Here is a 21,801-nt window from a genome sequence, read left to right on the forward strand (position 1 = left end):
AATCATCACTGTCAGGAGGATCAGGAGAACCGCGATCGAGCTGGGTATCTCCTGAGTATTCATCAGCCTCTGCGTATGTAGCTCTCTCACCCTCAGGTAGGCAACTATTTTCTCGATGGATGCACGAAACAAGTCATGAGTTGTGAGCTACCAGTTGGGAATTGCAAGTTAGGAGTTTGAGAAGGTGTCAGTTAGAATACCCCTGAATTAAGAGAGGAATGGGTGAATTCACACTGGACTAATGGGCAAGCCCCCTGCCCTGGGACACCCCTTCCCTGCCACCCCCCTCCAGCCTGCAGGCACAGCCCACCGTGAGTCTGCCGGCGCTTCACAAACAAGACACGATTCCCACCATGGGGCTAGGAAGAGGATTTATTTGGACCGGAGGAGTGAGCTGCCTGGACCCTGGTCCTCTGTCACACCTTTCCACAATTGCTACTTGTGACCGTGGGCCTTGCCCTACAGGGCAGAGTAGAGTGCCCGCAGGTTCTGCCACTTGCTCTTGTGCACCGCCTCAGCAGAGTCTGCCTGGTGGGATCCCTGGTTCCACGAGGTGCTCGATGTCTTTGCAACTTTGCAGGGCATGCTGGGCAGGGCGCTGGTCCTTAGGGCTGCCCTGCCACCCTCCTCCTGGGGCACAGCTGACTGGGATGGATGCTTCGTGCCCAGACGTCTCTCAAGGATCTGCAGCTTCTTGGCACGAATGTGCAGCTCCAGGGCCTCACGCTGCTCCTCAGGCATAAACGTGGCCTCAGGGCTGTGGAAAAAGACAGGCACGGGGCGGGAGCGTGGTGTCCTCGAGGCCGCTGGGCAGGCAATGGATGCCCCAAGCCTCCTCTGCTTGACCTGGTCTGGATGGAGGAGGGGCTTGTGCTTGATGAAGCGGACACAGGGACTTCGTGGTGGTAAGGCTCCGGCCCCAGCACAGGCATTTTTGGGCAGTGCTCGATGCATCTTTTCAGTGGACCTCTGCACTGGCCCAGGGAAGCGTTGCAGCTGTACTTCCCGGCACTTCTTTGTTATGTGCTCACTGAGCTTGCTGCGGTGCTCTTCCTTCAGCTGCAGCTTCTTGATCCTGAGAGGCGCTGCAGTGTCGGGCTCTTTCCCATTCCTGACATCCGTCACAAACGGATCCAGGATGATAACATAGTCAGTTTGGCAGCCCTGGTCTTTATGCATAATTCCGTTGGCCGGGCTGGGAAGCACTGGAAGGGCCGTGGACAGTTCAAAAGGTGGCTGGGACAGGTCATCCTGTGGAAGTCGCCCCTTGGACACCTCCTTCCACTGACATCGTCCCTCTTGTGGGTCAAGTAACCTCTCATGAACAATCATCCACCTTGCAGATGGCTCACTGTTATTGCATTGCGTGGAGCCCCAAATGTCAGTCCTGGGTTGCTGCTGTTTCATGGGGAGCCCGCCCAGTTTCCCTGTGCATTCCTTGGGACTAAGAGCACAGTCTGTGTGCCTGCCAGGTGCAGACCTGCCATCTCTTCTCTTTGCCTGGGGCAAAGGTAGTCCTTTTTCCCTCTTGGCCCAGCTGGGAAATGCTGAAGAGAGCATGGGCAACCCAAAAGGCTTCAGGAACTCCCCCTTCCTCTGAGGCAGCCCTCCATCAGGGCGGAGAATGCTCTCCCGGACAATGCAGTCCATTTGTGGTGGCTGGCTGGAGGAGCTGATCCCAGAGTGTGGCCCTTGCTTCCTCTTTCCTTCCATGTAATCCTGAATCTCCATCTTAGATATTTTGCGTGCCCTCAAGCCCTTTGGGCACTGGTTCTCTGTGGAGAGCCCACTTGGTTTCCCCATGCTTCTGTCGGTGTCAGTGGAAGACTCTAATTTGTGTTTTTTCACAGTCATGCCATGACCAGCATTTCTCTGGATTGTAGGTGGTCTTGCTGTTGGTCCTGCAGCCACTTTGGCCATGCCAGGAACAGCTGAAGAAGCCATGGACAATCTGTGAGGCCGCAGGAATTCCTTTTCTCTTCTTGTCTGCTCCTCATCCTTATGAAAGAAGCTCTTGCGGATGGTGTTCTCAGGGCTCAGTACGGCTGGTTCTGCCCTGGGCTGTGCAGGAGGCCGCAGTAACAATCCACTCATGTAAGGCAGCCCTCCATCCGGGCGGAGAATGCTCTCACGCACAATGCAGTCCATTTGTGGTGGCTGGCTGGAGGAGCTCACCTCAGAGTGCAACTCTTTGTCCCTGTCTCCTGCCCTACGATCCTGAGTCTCGGTTATTGAACGTTTGAGGGCTGTCAGGCCATGCGGTTGCTTGTTCCTTCTGGAGGAATCACTTGCTTTTTCCACACTTCCGCTGGTGTTGATAGAAGAGAGCAATCTGTCTTCTCTTCCAGAGATGCCACGATCATCTTTCCTTGGCATTGCAGCTCGTCCTGCTGCTTGTCCTGCAGCCACTTTAACCATATCAGGAACAGCTGGGGGGGCCATGGGCAATTTGAGAGGGCGAGTGAGCTGCACCCCTCTGTGAGGCAGCCCCCCGTCTGGGCGAATGATGGACTCATGTACGATGTGGTCCACAGTAACTGACCGGTAACGCCTCTTGCCGCCTGCAAAACAGGGAGGGAGTCTGAGCTGCAGTGGGAGAGAGGCACCAGGGCCACCGCAGCCCCATAGGGATGGGCTGCTCGGTGCTGAGGCTCACCCACGGGGGACTCACCTGGCTTTGGTACCGGTGGTTGCCGCTGCCGCCGTCCACAACTTCGCCGGAGTCGGCCGTCACCCTGTGGGCACAGAAGCACGGCACTGTGACCAACCTGGGGAGGGACCCACGGGACCCCTTCCAACACCTCCTGGCCCCCCAGTCCCAAAGCCCCGAGTCTCCCAGCCCCGAATTCCCCCACCCTCCAGCCCCCGTACCTGTCGGTCTCGACCCCTGGAGAGCAGGGAGATCCCGGCCAGCAAAAGCATGAGGCCGGGGATGAGGAAAAAGCTGCTGTCGACCATTGCTCACAGCCAGGTACGACCGCACTGGCAGACGGGGGGTGGTGGCCGGTGCTTTATAGGGTCACGGCCGTGAGGTCACAGACAGCACACGGCAACGCCTCTGTGAGGTCACAGCCCCCAGCCCACGTTGAAGCAGGCCGGTGCCCCTGTGCTGCATCCTGTGGGGAGGTGGGGGACCAGGACGGCTTCCCCGGGCTCCTCGCTTGGGGCCAGGGTCTGAGCCCACTGCCCAGCTCCAGCCGTGTCGGACAGCTGCTCCTGTCCCTGACCCCAAGCTGGTTAATATGCCACACTACAGGTTCCCTTCTGATGCCATCCATCCTTTCCTGGCTTCAGCTGAGATCGGGTTTTCTTCCTAGTAGCTGGTATGGTACTGTTTCTGGGTGTAGGAAGAGAATAATGCTGATCACAGACCAATATTTTAATTATTGCGTAGCAGTGCTTACATGGAGCCAAGGACGTTTCAGCTCCTCACGCTGCCCTGCCATCGAGGAGGCCGGGGGTGCACAAGGAGCTGGGAGGGGACAGAACCAGGACAGCTGACCCCAGCTGGCCAAAGGGATGTCTCATACCATATCGCGTCATGCTGAACAATAAAACTTGGGGGAGTTGGCCAGGGTGTGCCGCCACTGTCTGGGGACAAACTGGGCATTGGTCAGCAGGTGGTAAGCAATTGCGTTGTGCGTCAGTTACTTTGTGTATTCCATTTTTACTACTATTATCATCCCTTCCTTTTCTTTCGCTATTAAATTGTCATTATCTCAACCCATGACTTTTACCTTTTTTGTGGTTCTCTCCCCAGTCCCACTGTTGAGGAGTGAGCAAACGGCTGTGTGGTGCTTAGCTGTCTGCTGGGTTAAACCACAACCCCTCCTTTTAGCAAACTGGTAAAAGAGCTAGAGGAATGGGGAAGCACTGTCAAGTCTCATCGCCCCTGCAGTTCTCCTCTAGCTTCAGTAAAGACTCCAAATGGCAAGTGGCGACTCTCGGGAGATTATCCAGCCTTGAACACTGCCATTGCTCCTCGGGAATCAACCAATACTCCCAGGTCCTTCTCAGCCAGGCATCTTTCTAACCACTCATCTCCCAGCCTGTAGCGCTGCTTGGGGTTGTTGTGCCCCAGGTGCAGGACCCGGCACTTGGCCTTGCTGAACTTCATACAGTTGGCCTCAGCCCATCGCTCCAGCCTATCCAGATCCTCCTGCAGAGCCTTCCTACCCTCGAGCAGATCGATACACGCACCTAACTTGGTGTCGTCTGCAAACTTACTGAGGGTGCACTCGATCCCCTCGTCCAGATCATCGGTAAAGATATTAAAGAGAACTGGCCCTAGTACTGAGCCCTGGGGGACTCCACTAGTGACCGGCCTCCAACTGGATTTAACTCCTTTCACCACGACTCTTCGGGCCCGGCTACCCCGGCAGTTTCTAACCCAACAAAGCGTACGCCAGTCCAAGCCAAGAGCAGCCAGTTTCTTGAGGAGAATGCTGTGGGAAACGGTGTCAAAAGCCTTACTGAAGTCAAGGTAGACCACATGCACAGCCTTTTCCTCATCCACTAAGCGCGTCACTTGGTCATAGAAGGAGATCAGGTTCGTCAAGCAGGACCTGTCTTTCATAAACCCATGCTGACTGGGCCTGATCGCCTGCTTGCCCTGCAAGTGCCGCGTGATGGCGCTCAAAATAATCTGCTGCATGAGCTTCCCTGGCACTGAGGTCAAACTAACAGGCCTATAGTTTCCCAGGTCTACCCTCCAGCCCTTCTTGTAGATGGGTGTCATGTTTGCTAGCCGCCAGTTGACTGGGACCTCCCCTGATAGCCAGGGCTGCTGATAAATGATGCAAAGCGGCTTGGCCAGCTCTTGAGCCAGTTCTCTCAGTACCCTCGGGTGGATCCCATCTGGCCCCATTGACTTGCATACATCTAAGTGCTGTAGCAGGTCGCCAACCATTTCCTCGTGGGTTGTGAGGGCCACGTTCTGCTCCCCGTCCCCTTCCTCCAGCTCAGGGTACCGGCTATCTAGAGAACAACTGGTCTTGCCGCTAAAGGCTGAGGCAAAGAAGGCATTAAACACCTCAGCCTTTTCCTCATCTCTCGCCACTAAGTTTCCCCCCGCATGCAGTAAAGGATGGAGATTCTCCTTAGTCCTCCTTTTTGTGTTAATGTACTTCTAAAAACATTTTCTGTTATCTTTAACAGCAGTAGCCAGATTGAGCTCCGGATGAGCTTTGGCCTTTCTAATTTTGCCCCTGCACATCCTTACAACATCCTTATAATCCTTCTGAGTGGCCCACCCTCTTTTCCAAAGATCATAAACCCTCTTTTTTTCCTTAAGCTCTAGCCACACCTCTCTGTTCAGCCAGGCTGGTCTTCTTCCATGCCGGCTCGTCTTTGGGCACGTGGGGACAGACTGCTCCTGAGCCATTAAGATTTCCTTCCTGAGGAGTGCCCAGCCTTCCTGGACTCCTCTGCCCTTCAGAACTGCCTCCCCCAAGGGACTCTGCCAACCAGTGTCCTGAACGGCTCAAAGGCTGCCCTCCAGAAGTCCAAGACAGCAGTTTTACTGGTCCCCCTCCTGACTGCGCCAAGAATAGAGAACTGTACCGTTTCGTGGTCAATCTGCCCAAGACAGCTCCCAACCACCACATCTCCCACCACTCCTTCTCTGTTTGTGTGGTGGTTTTACCGTGCTAGGCAGCTGAACACCACAACCGCCCTCTCACTCCCCCTCCTTAGATGAGGAGGGGAAGAAGTAAAGGAAAGAACAACTCACGGGTTGAGATAAGGATGATTTAATTAAAGGAAAAAAAATAATTATTAAGGAAAGATTATTATTAATTAAACAATTTAACTAAACAATTTAACTAAACAATTAACAATTTAACTAAAGGGGAAAAAGGAAAGGGGAAAAGGGAGGGGGAAAGGGAAAACGAAACAAAACAAGTAAAGGCTATGTGGAAGTGCAGAGGAAAGAAATTACTCTCTGCTTCCCACAAACGAGCGATGCTTGACCACGTCCTTGAAGCAGGGCCTCAACGCACGTAGCCGGTGTTCGGGACGAGGACAGACGTTTTCACAACGAGAGCCCACCGCTCCCCTCTTCCTCCTTTTTCCACCTTTTATTGCTGAGTGTGACATCGTATGGTATGGAATATCCCTTTGGTTGGTTTAGGTCAGCTGCCCTGGTGACGTTTCTTTTCTCACATCTTTGCCCACCCCTAGTGGAGTTAGAGAGAGTCCTGATGCTGTGCCAGCACTGCTCAGCAGCAGACACAACACTGGTGTGATACCATCGCTGTTCTAGCTACGAGTGCAGAGCACAGCACTGTATGGGCTGCTGCAGGGAAAGTTAACATCCCAGCCCGACCCAGTACAGTTTGTGAGCAGAAGGTCTAGTGGGGCACCTCCCCTGGTAGGCTCACTAACCAGCTGCATCACGGAACTATCTTCCACGCTCTCCAGAAACCTCCTAGACTGCTTCCTCTGAGCTGTATCGCATTTCCAGGATATGTCTGGGAAGCTGAAGTCCCCTACGAGGACAAGAGCTGATGATTTCGCAACTTTTGCCAGCTGCCTGTAGAATTCCTCATCCGTCTCCTCATCCTGGTTTGGCGGTCTGTAACAGACCCCCACCAGGATGCTTGCCTTGTTGGCCTTCCCGCCGACCCTAACCCACAGGGACTCAGCCTTATCATTCCCAGTCTCAAGTTCCACAACATCAAAACACTCTCTAATATAGAGAGCCACACCACCACCCCTTCTGCGCTGCCTGTCCCTTCTGAAGATCCTATAGCCAGTCATTGCAGCACTCCAGTCATGGGAGTGGTCCCACCACGTTTCAGTGATGGCAACGTCGTCATAGGTATGTTACTATGTGGTGTAACACTGTCTTATGATATGATGAAATTGCTGGTCATGAGACTAACCTGGTATTTGTACTCAGTCGGAGAATGGGAATCATTCCCAAAATACTCTTCTGAGCTCCTGGACCAAGAAACACTGCATTGAATGGGTGTGTCACCGCCCATATCATCCAGAAGCCTCCGGAAAGGTTGAGAGACACAATGGTCTGTTAAAGACTACAGTTCCCTTGCGTTGACCATAGAGGCTCCAAAGAGTGAGAAACAACCTGCAGCCAATAACACAGGCTCAGGCGAGGATCTCACTGAACTAGCATTTTTATTGGTGATTGCAGTGGTGGGCACCCTACAAGCAGGAGCGCGCAGCAGAGGTGTATCATAACCTTACATCCCCTATTACCCAACGTTTGATTCCTCCCATTTCCTCACTGGCTGAGCACTACAGGTTTACAACCTACTTGACGCTTATTACTATACCATACATGTACAATTTTATTGGACCGACTTTTAATGTCTCCTTTAGTTGTTGTTTTCGTTTTTGTTTTTTTCCCTTCTTCTCTTGTGACTAGAGGGACTTCTTCTGCCTTGACTAGACAGTGGGAACCTCCACCGTCCCCCTATCTTCTTAACATACTTGGCACTGTTATACCACCATTATGCCTGCACAATCACTTTTGAATATGCAAGGTTAGTGGCATTTTCCCCTGCAAAACCACAACTTTCATTCCCACAAAAGGCCACGTGGCGACCCACAGATTACACAGCCCTGAATGCCGCCACTGCACTGGCTACTTGGTCTATTCCCAGTTGAACTGAGAAAGTCTATTTTTCTAATGAACAGGCGTTTCCACGGATGGACACAGTAGACACGTAGGATGTGTTTTTTACGATTCCAATACTGGAGACAGATAGAGAGGGATCTGCTTGTACCTGGCAGGGACTACAATATGCATTTACTCACTTGCCGCAGGATTTTAAACATAGTCCTGCCATTGCTCCTGCTACACTGGCTAGAGAGCTAGAAATACAAAAATTCTTTCAAGACATTCCTGTGGTTCATAATAAAACAGAATCTGTTTTGCCAAAATATGGAGCTTCCATTTCCAGGAACTAGAAGCGTACTTGTTTCTACATACCCAGAGCAAACAAGAGCAGAAAACTGGTAAAGTAACTCAGCTCTTCGACAGATACAGGCAGGTGCAACAGAAGGAAATCAAGCAGATTTCTGCTCTTGTTTCCATGGTCCTACAAGTGGCAGGAAGATGTGATCGCTGGGCAGCAATCCCCACCAACCTGAACTCATGGGCACGAAACAGGGCAAGGGGCACTTTAGGTTATTTTACTGGCTTTCAAGAAGACAGGCCACCTTAGCTAGGCAAATGGTAGCAAGCCATCACTCAGCAAGAGGTAAAGCTGATGAAAAAGGCCAAGAGAGAAAGAGCAGAGTGAAAGAGAACTTTAAAAAGGAGAAGAGCAACTCTTTAGTGTACAAAGCCAGACTGCAGAGTGAGGAAAATCTGCAGTCTTGCCTGAAGTGCAGGCTTTGGAAAGGAAGCAGCAAGAAGGGGCTGCCTGAGTGCGTGGGTCGGTCCCGCCAGGCCTGCGGATATGGCATTACTGCCCCATGACACCGGCCCTTAATAAAGCCCTTCGCTAACTGCTCATTTTAGCAAAAGTCAAGCGGTTGTGCTGACAATTCTGCCATCAAGTGGGACCAAAAGTAATAAAGAGCTCCTTCCCAGCTGAGAGGAGGCTGAGAGCAGGCCTCATGGCGGCCTGCAGCTTCCTCACAAGGGGAGCAGAGGGGCAGGCGCTGAGCTGCCAGAGGACAGCAACAGGACCGAGGGAAGGGCACGGAGCTGTGACAGGGGAGGGTGAGGCTGGGTGGTTGGGACCAGTTCTTCACTGAGACGGTGGTCACAGAATCACAGAATGGCTGAGGTTGGAAGGGACCCCTGAAGATCATCCAATTCAAAACCCCCTGCCCAGCAGGATCACCCAGAGCACATTGCGCAGGATGGCATCCAGGCGCGTTTTTTAGAATATCTCCAGAGAAGGAGACTCCACAACCTCTCTGGGCAACCTGTTCAAGTGCTCTGTCACCCTCACAGTAAAGAAATGCCCTCTCATATTCAGCCAGGACCTGCTGTGCTTCCGTTTGTGTCCGTTACCCCTCGTCCTGGGTTTAAACAGCGGCCTCCTGTACTGGATGAGACAGAAACAGCCCTTTTCAGCCCTGAGAAGACCAACCGCCACAGCTTCTTTCGGAAGGATGAAGGGGCAGGCACGCAGAGAAAAGGAATTCCTGCGACCTCACGGATTGTCCATGGCCTCTTCAGCTGTTCCTGGCATGGCCAAAGTGGCTGCAGGACCAACACAAGAACCATCTACAATCCGAAGAAACGCTGACCATGGCATGTCTGTGAGAAACCACAAGTTACAGTCTTCCATTGGCACGGATAAAAGCATGGGGAAACCAATAGGACTCTCCACACAGAACCAGTGCCCGCAGGGTGTGAGAGTGCCCAAGCCATCCATGATGGAAATTCAGGATTACAAAAAAGGAAAGAGTCCTTTTTTGTCCAAAAATGTCCGAAATGTCCAAAAATCCCTCTGCTGCCTCTGCCCCCCTACCAGCACCAAGTCCCTGTGTCCGCTTCCTCAAGCCCAAATCCCTCCTCCGTCCGGACCAGGTCAAACAGAAGGAGCTTGGGGCATCCATCACCTGTCCAGTGGCCTCCAGGACACCACGCTCCCTCCCAGTTCCCATCTACTTCCACAGCACCGAGACCAGGTTCATGTCTGAGGAGCAGCACGAGGCCCTGGAGCTGCACATCCACAGCAAGAGGCTGCAGCACAGTGGGGACCACCTTAGCACAGAGCATGCGTCACAGCGAGCACTGCCCCAGGAGGAGGGGACCACCAGCACGGAGGGGACAACACCACCAAACAGAGCTGGTACTGAGGCAGGCCCCAAAGGGCACAAGTGGTGGCCCTGGAGTAGAAAATGCCCCAGCAGTGCTGAGAACTCCCCAGGCTTGGGCTCACGCTCCGAGAGCACCCCCAGGAGCACTCCACATGGCAGCTTCCCAGCAGGAAGGCCACACTGGTCGGCCATGACACCTCCCAGCTTAACAGCCTCCACAAGACCCCAAAAGCCCTGCAGCCACTCCAGCTCATCCTCACAGCACCACAGTGCCCCTGTCACCAGGTACACATGCTCCTGTCACTTGTGCCAAGCCTGTGGCACCAAAGGTACTTTAGCGGTACCGACCGGCAGCAGCGTCCACTCCATCCGGGATAAGATTTCCCAGGGGCAACAGAAGACATCACTGCTGCAGAGCTCTACATCTGAGCGCAGCTGCCACCCAGCCTGCAGGAGAGGCAGGGCATGGGGCTTCCAGGTTTCAAAAAACTCCAGTTTCCTACAGAAAAATATTGACTTGTCCATGAGAGAGCTCTGTGGGGTCTCCCCCTGGCAGCAAGGTAGGATGTGTTGGGGAAGTCTCAAGAAAAGTACGCCTTCTTGTTCTTGTGTATAACAGAATTCCCAAAGCCACTGTTCCAATCTTGAAATACCTGCAGGCCAGGTAATAATTTAGGCTGTGACACATGGGTACCGGCCGGGCTGTGCTGTCATAGAATCATAGAATCATAGAATCATAGAATATCCTGAGTTGGAAGGGACCCTTAAGGATCATCAAGTCCAACTCTTGATACCGCACAGGTCTACCCAAAAGTTCAGACCATGTGACTAAGTGCACAGTCCAATCTCTTCTTAAATTCAGACAGGCTCGGTGCAGTGACCACTTCCCTGGGGAGCCTGTTCCAGTGTGCAACCACCCTCTCTGTGAAGAACCCCCTCCTGATGTCGAGCCTAAATTTCCCCTGCCTCAGCTTAACCCCGTTCCCGCGGGTCCTGTCACTGGTGTTAATGGAGAAAAGGTCTCCTGCCTCTCGACACCCCCTTATGAGGAAGTTGTAGACTGTGATGAGGTCTCCCCTCAGCCTCCTCTTCTCCAGGCTGAACAGGCCCAGTGACCTCAGCCGTTCCTCGTACGTCTTCCCCTCCAGGCCTTTCACCATCTTCGTAGCCCTCCTCTGTACACTCTCCAACAGTTTCATGTCCTTTTTATACTGTGGTGCCCAGAACTGCACACAGTACTCGAGGTGAGGCCGCACCAGCGCAGAGTAGAGCGGGACAATCACCTCCCTTGACCTACTAGCGATGCCGTGCTTGATGCACCCCAGGACACGGTTGGCCCTCCTGGCCGCCAGGGCACACTGCTGGCTCATATTCAACTTGCTGTCTACCACGACCCCAGATCCCTGTCGCCCTGGGCAAGGGTCCTGTGGCTTTGAGCATTCTGCCATCATGGGGACGCTGCCCAGGGCTGCTGGCTCTTCCCAGCTACCCCTCTGCTGCATGCCGTGGACAGGGTGGGGGGCCAGGATGGCTCCCCCTGGGCTCCCTGCGTAGGGCCAGGGTCACATCCCAGCTCCCAGCTCCTCCCACACCCCACACCATACCCAATGCTCTGTCTCTGCCTGCAACTCCATCAGCAACCCTCCTGCAGTCCTTTGTTTGCTGAGCTGCCGCTGTCACCCTTGCCTTTTGGTTCTGGGTGGCGGGCACTTCCTTCAGCCCCTCCGGCCTCTGTCAGGTTTTCCAGCACCTTCCATAAAGCAGCACCCATGCCCTGTGTTGTCCCTCGCCAGCTCCCTTGCAGCTCTGGACACACACATCTCACCTGCTGCTTGCTGTCAGCCCCGTGGACTCCCATCTCCGTGATGCGTGACACACCGCCAGCTAGCCGTCCGTGGAGGGAATCCTGACAGGGACTGGAGGAGGAGCCCCTCGAAAGTCACGTTGTCTTGAAACGTGTGTTAAAGCAAAACTGGAGCTATGCATGGCCAAACTGCACAGCCTCAGAAAGCTGATTTCAGCCCCTTGTCAGACAGGGGCAGGGCCTACAGCTGCTATGAGGGAAGCACTGGCCCTTCTGGGCACCCATCCCTTCTCCTGCCACCCCCACAGAAGAGGCCACTCCCCCTGTGAGAAACTAAGTTGCGTTTTTGCAGCAGAGAGCTAATTTTCTGTATTCCGAGATAATTGTGTAGTCATAACAAAGAGAAATGCTAAGTAGATAAGTGGACAGTAGAAGGCCTCACTGTTCCAAAATAAGGTGGAAGCTTGAGAAAAACGGGATGAGCAGTGTGAGAACAGTAAAACAAAGATCACACGTTCTCAATACATAGCAAAGGGAAAAAAGGGAAAAAGGAGAAATTAAAGGGTTAAAAAAGAAAGAAAGAAAGAAAGAAAAATTGTGCATATATGGTATAGAGGAGCATCGAGTAGCTTGTGAGCCTGTAGTACTCAGCCAATGAGGAAACAGGGGAGGTGATCAGGTGTTGGGTAATAGGGAATAAAAGGTTATGATTTGTTTACAAAAATGCGCTCCTGATTGGCAGGACGCCCGCCATTGCAATCATGAATAAAATAGCCTCACAGAAGATCCTGTCTGAAGAAAATTATTTGAGATTTTTCTCACAATACCAAGTTGGGAGAGAAGGGCTCTTGGTGGATACTATGCCAACAAGGGCCTCACTCTTCCATAGAATCATAGAATATCCCAAGTTAGAAGGGACCCACCTCGATCATCGAGTCCAACTCCTGGCTCCACAAAGGACCAAAAAACCAAACGCGATGTCCAAGAGCATTGTCTAAACACTGCATGAACTCTGACAGGCTCACTGCTGTGACCACATCCCTGGGGACCCTGTTCCAGTGCCCAACCATCCTCTTTGGTGAAGAACCTTTTCCTAACACCCAGCCTGACCCTCCCCTGTCACAGCTCCGTGCTGTTCCCTCAGGTCCCGTTGCTCTCCCAAAAGAGCAGAGATCAGCACCTTCCCCTCCACTCCCCAGAGGGAGCGGGTGCTGTTGATGGTCGGTACCGCTCCAGTACCCTGGGTGCCACAGGCTTGGTGCAAGTGCCATGAGCACATGTACCTTGTGGCAGGGGCCAGGATGATGACAAAGTCAGTTCTGCAGCCCCGGTCTTTTTGCAGTACTGTGTTGGCTGGGCTGGGAAGCACAGGGAGGGCCGTGGACAATCCAAGAGTCTGCTGGGACAGGTCCTTCCACCGACATCGCCCCTTGTCTGGTCAAGAAGACTCTCATGAAGGATCATCCCTGTTGCTGCTGGCTGGATGGTGGGACATACCCCATCTGGTGGCTCTCATGCACCATGCTGCCCAGCGCTGGCGGCTGGCTGGAGGAGCAGCCCCCTGTGCACATCATTTCAGCTCCGTTTCCTGCCTTGTGGTCCTGAACCTCAGTCTGGGCAGGCTCAGTTGCCATCTGCACCTGCAGGCAGTGCCCCTGCCTTGGGCAGCATTCTGGCTCCCTTGCAGCTCCAGATGCACTGAGGCCCCAACTCCTGCCCTGCTCTGTGAGCTGCAGGTTTGGGGCCTTTGCATCTTTAAAAGCTATCGTGCAGGCATAACAGTGGCATAACAGTGGGGAGTATGCTAAGCAGATAAAGGGATATTGGAAGGTCCCACTCTCCCAAAACAAGGAGGATGGCTAAGAAATACAACACAAGCAGTTGCGGATACAGCAAAAACAAAAAGTCACGAGCCCCTCCAGTCACAAGAGAAGAAAAAAGGAGGGAAAAGGAGAAATTAAAGGTTGGTCAAATAAAATTGGACATACATGGTATAGCAACAAGCGTCGAGTAGGTTCTGAACCTGTACTACTCAGCCAGTGAGGAAACAGGGGAGGAATCAAGCATCGGGTAATAGGGGATATAAGGTTATGATACACGTCTGCTTCGCGCTCCTGCTTGCAGGACACCCGGCACTGCAATCATGAATAAAAAGCTAGTTCACTGAGATCCTCAGCTGAGCCCGTGTTACTTTCTACAGATTGCTTCTCACAAGGGTATCCTGATGTGCCCCTTTTTCCCACACACGGTCCGTCAGTTATAGCTGGAGATGAGTTAACTCCAAGGAGGCCAAGCCTCTCGCGGGAGTCTGAGGGGGTGCATCTGGGTTTGCTCAATGCCTTTCACAGGAGCAGCCAGCTCCATGGCATTGCCTTTGCCCAAATCATCTAAATCATCACTGTCAGGAGGATCAGGAGAACCGCGATCGAGCCGGGTATCTCCTGAGTATTCATCAGCCTCTGCGTATGTAGCTCTCTCACCCTCAGGTAGGCAACTATTTTCTCGATGGATGCACGAAACAAGTCATGAGTTGTGAGCTACCAGTTGGGAATTGCAAGTTAGGAGTTTGAGAAGGTGTCAGTTAGAATACCCCTGAATTAAGAGAGGAATGGGTGAATTCACACTGGACTAATGGGCAAGCCCCCTGCCCTGGGACACCCCTTCCCTGCCACCCCCCTCCAGCCTGCAGGCACAGCCCACCGTGAGTCTGCCGGCGCTTCACAAACAAGACACGATTCCCACCATGGGGCTAGGAAGAGGATTTATTTGGACCGGAGGAGTGAGCTGCCTGGCCCCTGGTCCTCTGTCACACCTTTCCACAATTGCTACTTGTGACCGTGGGCCTTGCCCTGCAGGGCAGAGTAGAGTGCCCGCAGGTTCTGCCACTTGCTCTTGTGCACCGCCTCAGCAGAGTCTGCCTGGTGGGATCCCTGGTTCCACGAGGTGCTCGATGTCTTTGCAACTTTGCAGGGCATGCTGGGCAGGGCGCTGGTCCTTAGGGCTGCCCTGCCACCCTCCTCCTGGGGCACAGCTGACTGGGATGGATGCTTCGTGCCCAGACGTCTCTCAAGGATCTGCAGCTTCTTGGCACGAATGTGCAGCTCCAGGGCCTCACGCTGCTCCTCAGGCATAAACGTGGCCTCAGGGCTGTGGAAAAAGACAGGCACGGGGCGGGAGCGTGGTGTCCTCGAGGCTGCTGGGCAGGCAATGGATGCCCCAAGCCTCCTCTGCTTGACCTGGTCCGGATGCAGGAGGGGCTTGTGCTTGATGAAGCGGACACAGGGACTTCGTGGTGGTAAGGCTCCGGCCCCAGCACAGGCATTTTTGGGCAGTGCTCGATGCATCTTTTCAGTGGACCTCTGCACTGGCCCAGGGAAGCGTTGCAGCTGTACTTCCCGGCACTTCTTTGTTATGTGCTCACTGAGCTTGCTGCGGTGCTCTTCCTTCAGCTGCAGCTTCTTGATCCTGAGAGGCGCTGCAGTGTCGGGCTCTTTCCCATTCCTGACATCCGTCACAAACGGATCCAGGATGATAACATAGTCAGTTTGGCAGCCCTGGTCTTTATGCATAATTCCGTTGGCCGGGCTGGGAAGCACTGGAAGGGCCGTGGACAGTTCAAAAGGTGGCTGGGACAGGTCGTCCTGTGGAAGTCGCCCCTTGGACACCTCCTTCCACTGACATCGTCCCTCTTGTGGGTCAAGTAACCTCTCATGAACAATCATCCACCTTGCAGATGGCTCACTGTTATTGCATTGCGTGGAGCCCCGAATGTCAGTCCTGGGTTGCTGCTGTTTCATGGGGAGCCCGCCCAGTTTCCCTGTGCATTCCTTGGGACTAAGAGCACAGTCTGTGTGCCTGCCAGGTGCAGACCTGCCATCTCTTCTCTTTGCCTGGGGCAAAGGTAGTCCTTTTTCCCTCTTGGCCCAGCTGGGAAATGCTGAAGAGAGCATGGGCAACCCAAAAGGCTTCAGGAACTCCCCCTTCCTCTGAGGCAGCCCTCCATCAGGGCGGAGAATGCTCTCCCGGACAATGCAGTCCATTTGTGGTGGCTGGCTGGAGGAGCTGATCCCAGAGTGTGGCCCTTGCTTCCTCTTTCCTTCCATGTAATCCTGAATCTCCATCTTAGATATTTTGCGTGCCCTCAAGCCCTTTGGGCACTGGTTCTCTGTGGAGAGCCCACTTGGTTTCCCCATGCTTCTGTCGGTGTCAGTGGAAGACTCTAATTTGTGTTTTTTCACAGTCATGCCATGACCAGCATTTCTCTGGATTGTAGGTGGTCTTGCTGTTGGTCCTGCAGCCACTTTGGCCATGCCAGGAACAGCTGAAGAAGCCATGGACAATCTGTGAGGCCGCAGGAATTCCTTTTCTCTTCTTGTCTGCTCCTCATCCTTATGAAAGAAGCTCTTGCGGATGGTGTTCTCAGGGCTCAGTACGGCTGGTTCTGCCCTGGGCTGTGCAGGAGGCCGCAGTAACAATCCACTCATGTAAGGCAGCCCTCCATCCGGGCGGAGAATGCTCTCACGCACAATGCAGTCCATTTGTGGTGGCTGGCTGGAGGAGCTCACCTCAGAGTGCAACTCTTTGTCCCTGTCTCCTGCCCTACGATCCTGAGTCTCGGTTATTGAACGTTTGAGGGCTGTCAGGCCATGCGGTTGCTTGTTCCTTCTGGAGGAATCACTTGCTTTTTCCACACTTCCGCTGGTGTTGATAGAAGAGAGCAATTTGTCTTCTCTTCCAGAGATGCCACGATCATCTTTCCTTGGCATTGCAGCTCGTCCTGCTGCTTGTCCTGCAGCCACTTTAACCATATCAGGAACAGCTGGGGGGGCCATGGGCAATTTGAGAGGGCGAGTGAGCTGCACCCCTCTGTGAGGCAGCCCCCCGTCTGGGCGAATGATGGACTCATGTACGATGTGGTCCACAGTAACTGACCGGTAACACCTCTTGCCGCCTGCAAAACAGGGAGGGAGTCTGAGCTGCAGTGGGAGAGAGGCACCAGGGCCACCGCAGCCCCATAGGGATGGGCTGCTCGGTGCTGAGGCTCACCCACGGGGGACTCACCTGGCTTTGGTACCGGTGGTTGCCGCAGCCGCCGTCCACAACTTCGCCTGAGTCGGCCGTCACCCTGTGGGCACAGAAGCACGGCACTGTGACCAACCTGGGGAGGGACCCACGGGACCCCTTCCAACACCTCCTGGCCCCCCAGTCCCAAAGCCCCGAGTCTCCCAGCCCCGAATTCCCCCACCCTCCAGCCCCCGTACCTGTCGGTCTCGACCCCTGGAGAGCAGGGAGATCCCGGCCAGCAAAAGCATGAGGCTGGGGATGAGGAGAAACCTGCTGTCGACCGTTGCTCACAGCCAGGTACGACCGCACTGGCAGACGGGGGGTGGTGGCCGGTGCTTTATAGGGTCACGGCCGTGAGGTCACAGACAGCACACGGCAACGCCTCTGTGAGGTCACAGCCCCCAGCCCACGTTGAAGCAGGCCGGTGCCCCTGTGCTGCATCCTGTGGGGAGGTGGGGGACCAGGACGGCTTCCCCGGGCTCCTCGCTTGGGGCCAGGGTCTGAGCCCACTGCCCAGCTCCAGCCGTGTCGGACAGCTGCTCCTGTCCCTGACCCCAAGCTGGTTAATATGCCACACTACAGGTTCCCTTCTGATGCCATCCATCCTTTCCTGGCTTCAGCTGAGATCGGGTTTTCTTCCTAGTAGCTGGTATGGTACTGTTTCTGGGTGTAGGAAGAGAATAATGCTGATCACAGACCAATATTTTAATTATTGCGTAGCAGTGCTTACATGGAGCCGAGGACGTTTCAGCTCCTCACGCTGCCCTGCCATAGAGGAGGCCGGGGGTGCACAAGGAGCTGGGAGGGGACAGAACCAGGACAGCTGACCCCAGCTGGCCAAAGGGATGTCTCATACCATATTGCGTCATGCTGAACAATAAAACTTGGGGGAGTTGGCCAGGGTGTGCCGCCACTGTCTGGGGACAAACTGGGCATTGGTCAGCAGGTGGTAAGCAATTGCGTTGTGCGTCAGTTACTTTGTGTATTCCATTTTTACTACTATTATCATCCCTTCCTTTTCTTTCGCTATTAAATTGTCATTATCTCAACCCATGACTTTTACCTTTTTTGTGGTTCTCTCCCCAGTCCCACTGTTGAGGAGTGAGCAAACGGCTGTGTGGTGCTTAGCTGTCTGCTGGGTTAAACCACAATCCCTCCTTTTAGCAAACTGGTAAAAGAGCTAGAGGAATGGGGAAGCACTGTCAAGTCTCATCGCCCCTGCAGTTCTCCTCTAGCTTCAGTAAAGACTCCAAATGGCAAGTGGCGACTCTCGGGAGATTATCCAGCCTTGAACACTGCCATTGCTCCTCAGGAATCAACCAATACTCCCAGGTCCTTCTCAGCCAGGCAGCTTTCTAACCACTCGTCTCCCAGCCTGTAGCGCTGCTTGGGGTTGTTGTGCCCCAGGTGCAGGACCCGGCACTTGGCCTTGCTGAACTTCATACAGTTGGCCTCAGCCCATCGCTCCAGCCTATCCAGATCCTCCTGCAGAGCCTTCCTACCCTCGAGCAGATCGATACACGCACCTAACTTGGTGTCGTCTGCAAACTTACTGAGGGTGCACTCGATCCCCTCGTCCAGATCATCGGTAAAGATATTAAAGAGAACTGGCCCTAGTACTGAGCCCTGGGGGACTCCACTAGTGACCGGCCTCCAACTGGATTTAACTCCTTTCACCACGACTCTTCGGGCCCGGCTACCCCGGCAGTTTCTAACCCAACAAAGCGTACGCCAGTCCAAGCCAAGAGCAGCCAGTTTCTTGAGGAGAATGCTGTGGGAAACGGTGTCAAAAGCCTTACTGAAGTCAAGGTAGACCACATGCACAGCCTTTTCCTCATCCACTAAGCGCGTCACTTGGTCATAGAAGGAGATCAGGTTCGTCAAGCAGGACCTGTCTTTCATAAACCCATGCTGACTGGGCCTGATCGCCTGCTTGCCCTGCAAGTGCCGCGTGATGGCGCTCAAAATAATCTGCTGCATGAGCTTCCCTGGCACTGAGGTCAAACTAACAGGCCTATAGTTTCCCAGGTCTACCCTCCAGCCCTTCTTGTAGATGGGTGTCATGTTTGCTAGCCGCCAGTTGACTGGGACCTCCCCTGATAGCCAGGGCTGCTGATAAATGATGCAAAGCGGCTTGGCCAGCTCTTGAGCCAGTTCTCTCAGTACCCTCGGGTGGATCCCATCTGGCCCCATTGACTTGCATACATCTAAGTGCTGTAGCAGGTCGCCAACCATTTCCTCGTGGGTTGTGAGGGCCACGTTCTGCTCCCCGTCCCCTTCCTCCAGCTCAGGGTACCGGCTATCTAGAGAACAACTGGTCTTGCCGCTAAAGGCTGAGGCAAAGAAGGCATTAAACACCTCAGCCTTTTCCTCATCTCTCGCCACTAAGTTTCCCCCCGCATGCAGTAAAGGATGGAGATTCTCCTTAGTCCTCCTTTCTGTGTTAATGTACTTCTAAAAACATTTTCTGTTATCTTTAACAGCAGTAGCCAGATTGAGCTCCGGATGAGCTTTGGCCTTTCTAATTTTGCCCCTGCACATCCTTACAACATCCTTATAATCCTTCTGAGTGGCCCACCCTCTTTTCCAAAGATCATAAACCCTCTTTTTTTCCTTAAGCTCTAGCCACACCTCTCTGTTCAGCCAGGCTGGTCTTCTTCCATGCCGGCTCGTCTTTGGGCACGTGGGGACAGACTGCTCCTGAGCCATTAAGATTTCCTTCCTGAGGAGTGCCCAGCCTTCCGGGACTCCTCTGCCCTTCAGAACTGCCTCCCAAGGGACTCTGCCAACCAGTGTCCTGAACGGCTCAAAGGCTGCCCTCCAGAAGTCCAAGACAGCAGTTTTACTGGTCCCCCTCCTGACTGCGCCAAGAATAGAGAACTGTACCGTTTCGTGGTCAATCTGCCCAAGACAGCTCCCAACCACCACATCTCCCACCACTCCTTCTCTATTTGTGTGGTGGTTTTACCGTGCTAGGCAGCTGAACACCACAACCGCCCTCTCACTCCCCCTCCTTAGATGAGGAGGGGAAGAAGTAAAGGAAAGAACAACTCACGGGTTGAGATAAGGATGATTTAATTAAAGGAAAAAAAATAATTATTAAGGAAAGATTATTATTAATTAAACAATTTAACTAAACAATTTAACTAAACAATTAACAATTTAACTAAAGGGGAAAAAGGAAAGGGGAAAAGGGAGGGGGAAAGGGAAAACGAAACAAAACAAGTAAAGGCTATGTGGAAGTGCAGAGGAAAGAAATTACTCTCTGCTTCCCACAAATGAGCGATGCTTGACCACGTCCTTGAAGCAGGGCCTCAACGCACGTAGCCGGTGTTCGGGACGAGGACAGACGTTTTCACAACGAGAGCCCACCCCTCCCCTCTTCCTCCTTTTTCCACCTTTTATTGCTGAGTGTGACATCATATGGTATGGAATATCCCTTTGGTTGGTTTAGGTCAGCTGCCCTGGTGACGTTTCTTTTCTCACATCTTTGCCCACCCCTAGTGGAGTTAGAGAGAGTCCTGATGCTGTGCCAGCACTGCTCAGCAGCAGACACAACACTGGTGTGATACCATCGCTGTTCTAGCTACGAGTGCAGAGCACAGCACTGTATGGGCTGCTGCAGGGAAAGTTAACATCCCAGCCCGAGCCAGTACAGTTCGTGAGCAGAAGGTCTAGTGGGGCACCTCCCCTGGTAGGCTCACTAACCAGCTGCATCAGGGAACTATCTTCCACGCTCTCCAGAAACCTCCTAGACTGCTTCCTCTGAGCTGTATCGCATTTCCAGGATATGTCTGGGAAGCTGAAGTCCCCTACGAGGACAAGAGCTGATGATTTCGCAACTTTTGCCAGCTGCCTGTAGAATTCCTCATCCGTCTCCTCATCCTGGTTTGGCGGTCTGTAACAGACCCCCACCAGGATGCTTGCCTTGTTGGCCTTCCCGCCGACCCTAACCCACAGGGACTCAGCCTTATCATTCCCAGTCTCAAGTTCCACAACATCAAAACACTCTCTAATATAGAGAGCCACACCACCACCCCTTCTGCGCTGCCTGTCCCTTCTGAAGATCCTATAGCCAGTCATTGCAGCACTCCAGTCATGGGAGTGGTCCCACCACGTTTCAGTGATGGCAACGTCGTCATAGGTATGTTACTATGCGGTGTAACACTGTCTTATGATATGATGAAATTGCTGGTCATGAGACTAACCTGGTATTTGTACTCAGTCGGAGAATGGGAATCATTCCCAAAATACTCTTCTGAGCTCCTGGACCAAGAAACACTGCATTGAATGGGTGTGTCACCGCCCATATCATCCAGAAGCCTCCGGAAAGGTTGAGAGACGCAATGGTCTGTTAAAGACTACAGTTCCCTTGCGTTGACCATAGAGGCTCCAAAGAGTGAGAAACAACCTGCAGCCAATAACACAGGCTCAGGCGAGGATCTCACTGAACTAGCATTTTTATTGGTGATTGCAGTGGTGGGCACCCTACAAGCAGGAGCGCGCAGCAGAGGTGTATCATAACCTTACATCCCCTATTACCCAACGTTTGATTCCTCCCATTTCCTCATTGGCTGAGCACTACAGGTTTACAACCTACTTGACGCTTATTACTATACCATACATGTACAATTTTATTGGACCGACTTTTAATGTCTCCTTTAGTTGTTGTTTTCGTTTTTGTTTTTTTCCCTTCTTCTCTTGTGACTAGAGGGACTTCTTCTGCCTTGACTAGACAGTGGGAACCTCCACTGTCCCCCTATCTTCTTAACATACTTGGCACTGTTATACCACCATTATGCCTGCACAATCACTTTTGAATATGCAAGGTTAGTGGCATTTTCCCCTGCAAAACCACAACTTTCATTCCCACAAAAGGCCACGTGGCGACCCACAGATTACACAGCCCTGAATGCTGCCACTGCACTGGTTACTTTGTCTATTCCCAGTTGAACTGATAAAGTCTATTTTTCTAATGAACAGGCCTTTCCACGGATGGACACAGTAGACACGTAGGATGTGTTTTTTACGATTCCAATACTGGAGACAGATAGGGAGGGATCTGCTTGTACCTGGCAGGGACTACAATATGCATTTACGTGCTTGCCGCAGGATTTTACGCATAGTCCTGCCATTGCTCCTGCTACACTGGCTAGAGAGCTAGAAATACAAAAATTCTTTCAAGACAT

General features: G+C 53.1%; 2 protein-coding genes across 2 annotated transcripts; both read right to left on the reverse strand.

Annotated features, from left to right (window-relative positions):
* Nucleotides 1-459: 459 nt before the first annotated feature.
* On the reverse strand, nucleotides 460-8,155 carry LOC136789127 (uncharacterized). The gene is made up of 4 exons (XM_066988878.1): nucleotides 3,531-8,155; nucleotides 2,872-3,337; nucleotides 2,672-2,735; nucleotides 460-2,561 (listed from the first exon to the last, which is right to left on the reverse strand). Exons 2-4 carry the CDS (start codon nucleotides 2,956-2,958, stop codon nucleotides 460-462), a joined length of 2,253 nt encoding a protein of 750 aa, XP_066844979.1. The 5' UTR covers nucleotides 2,959-3,337; nucleotides 3,531-8,155.
* Nucleotides 8,156-13,959: 5,804 nt separating this feature from the next.
* On the reverse strand, nucleotides 13,960-16,908 carry LOC136788979 (uncharacterized). The gene is made up of 3 exons (XM_066988203.1): nucleotides 16,810-16,908; nucleotides 16,610-16,673; nucleotides 13,960-16,499 (listed from the first exon to the last, which is right to left on the reverse strand). Exons 1-3 carry the CDS (start codon nucleotides 16,858-16,860, stop codon nucleotides 14,374-14,376), a joined length of 2,241 nt encoding a protein of 746 aa, XP_066844304.1. The 5' UTR covers nucleotides 16,861-16,908; the 3' UTR covers nucleotides 13,960-14,373.
* Nucleotides 16,909-21,801: the final 4,893 nt, after the last annotated feature.

This window comes from Anser cygnoides, chromosome Z (genome assembly GCF_040182565.1).
Source record: "Anser cygnoides isolate HZ-2024a breed goose chromosome Z, Taihu_goose_T2T_genome, whole genome shotgun sequence".
Taxonomy (NCBI): Eukaryota; Metazoa; Chordata; class Aves; order Anseriformes; family Anatidae; genus Anser; species Anser cygnoides.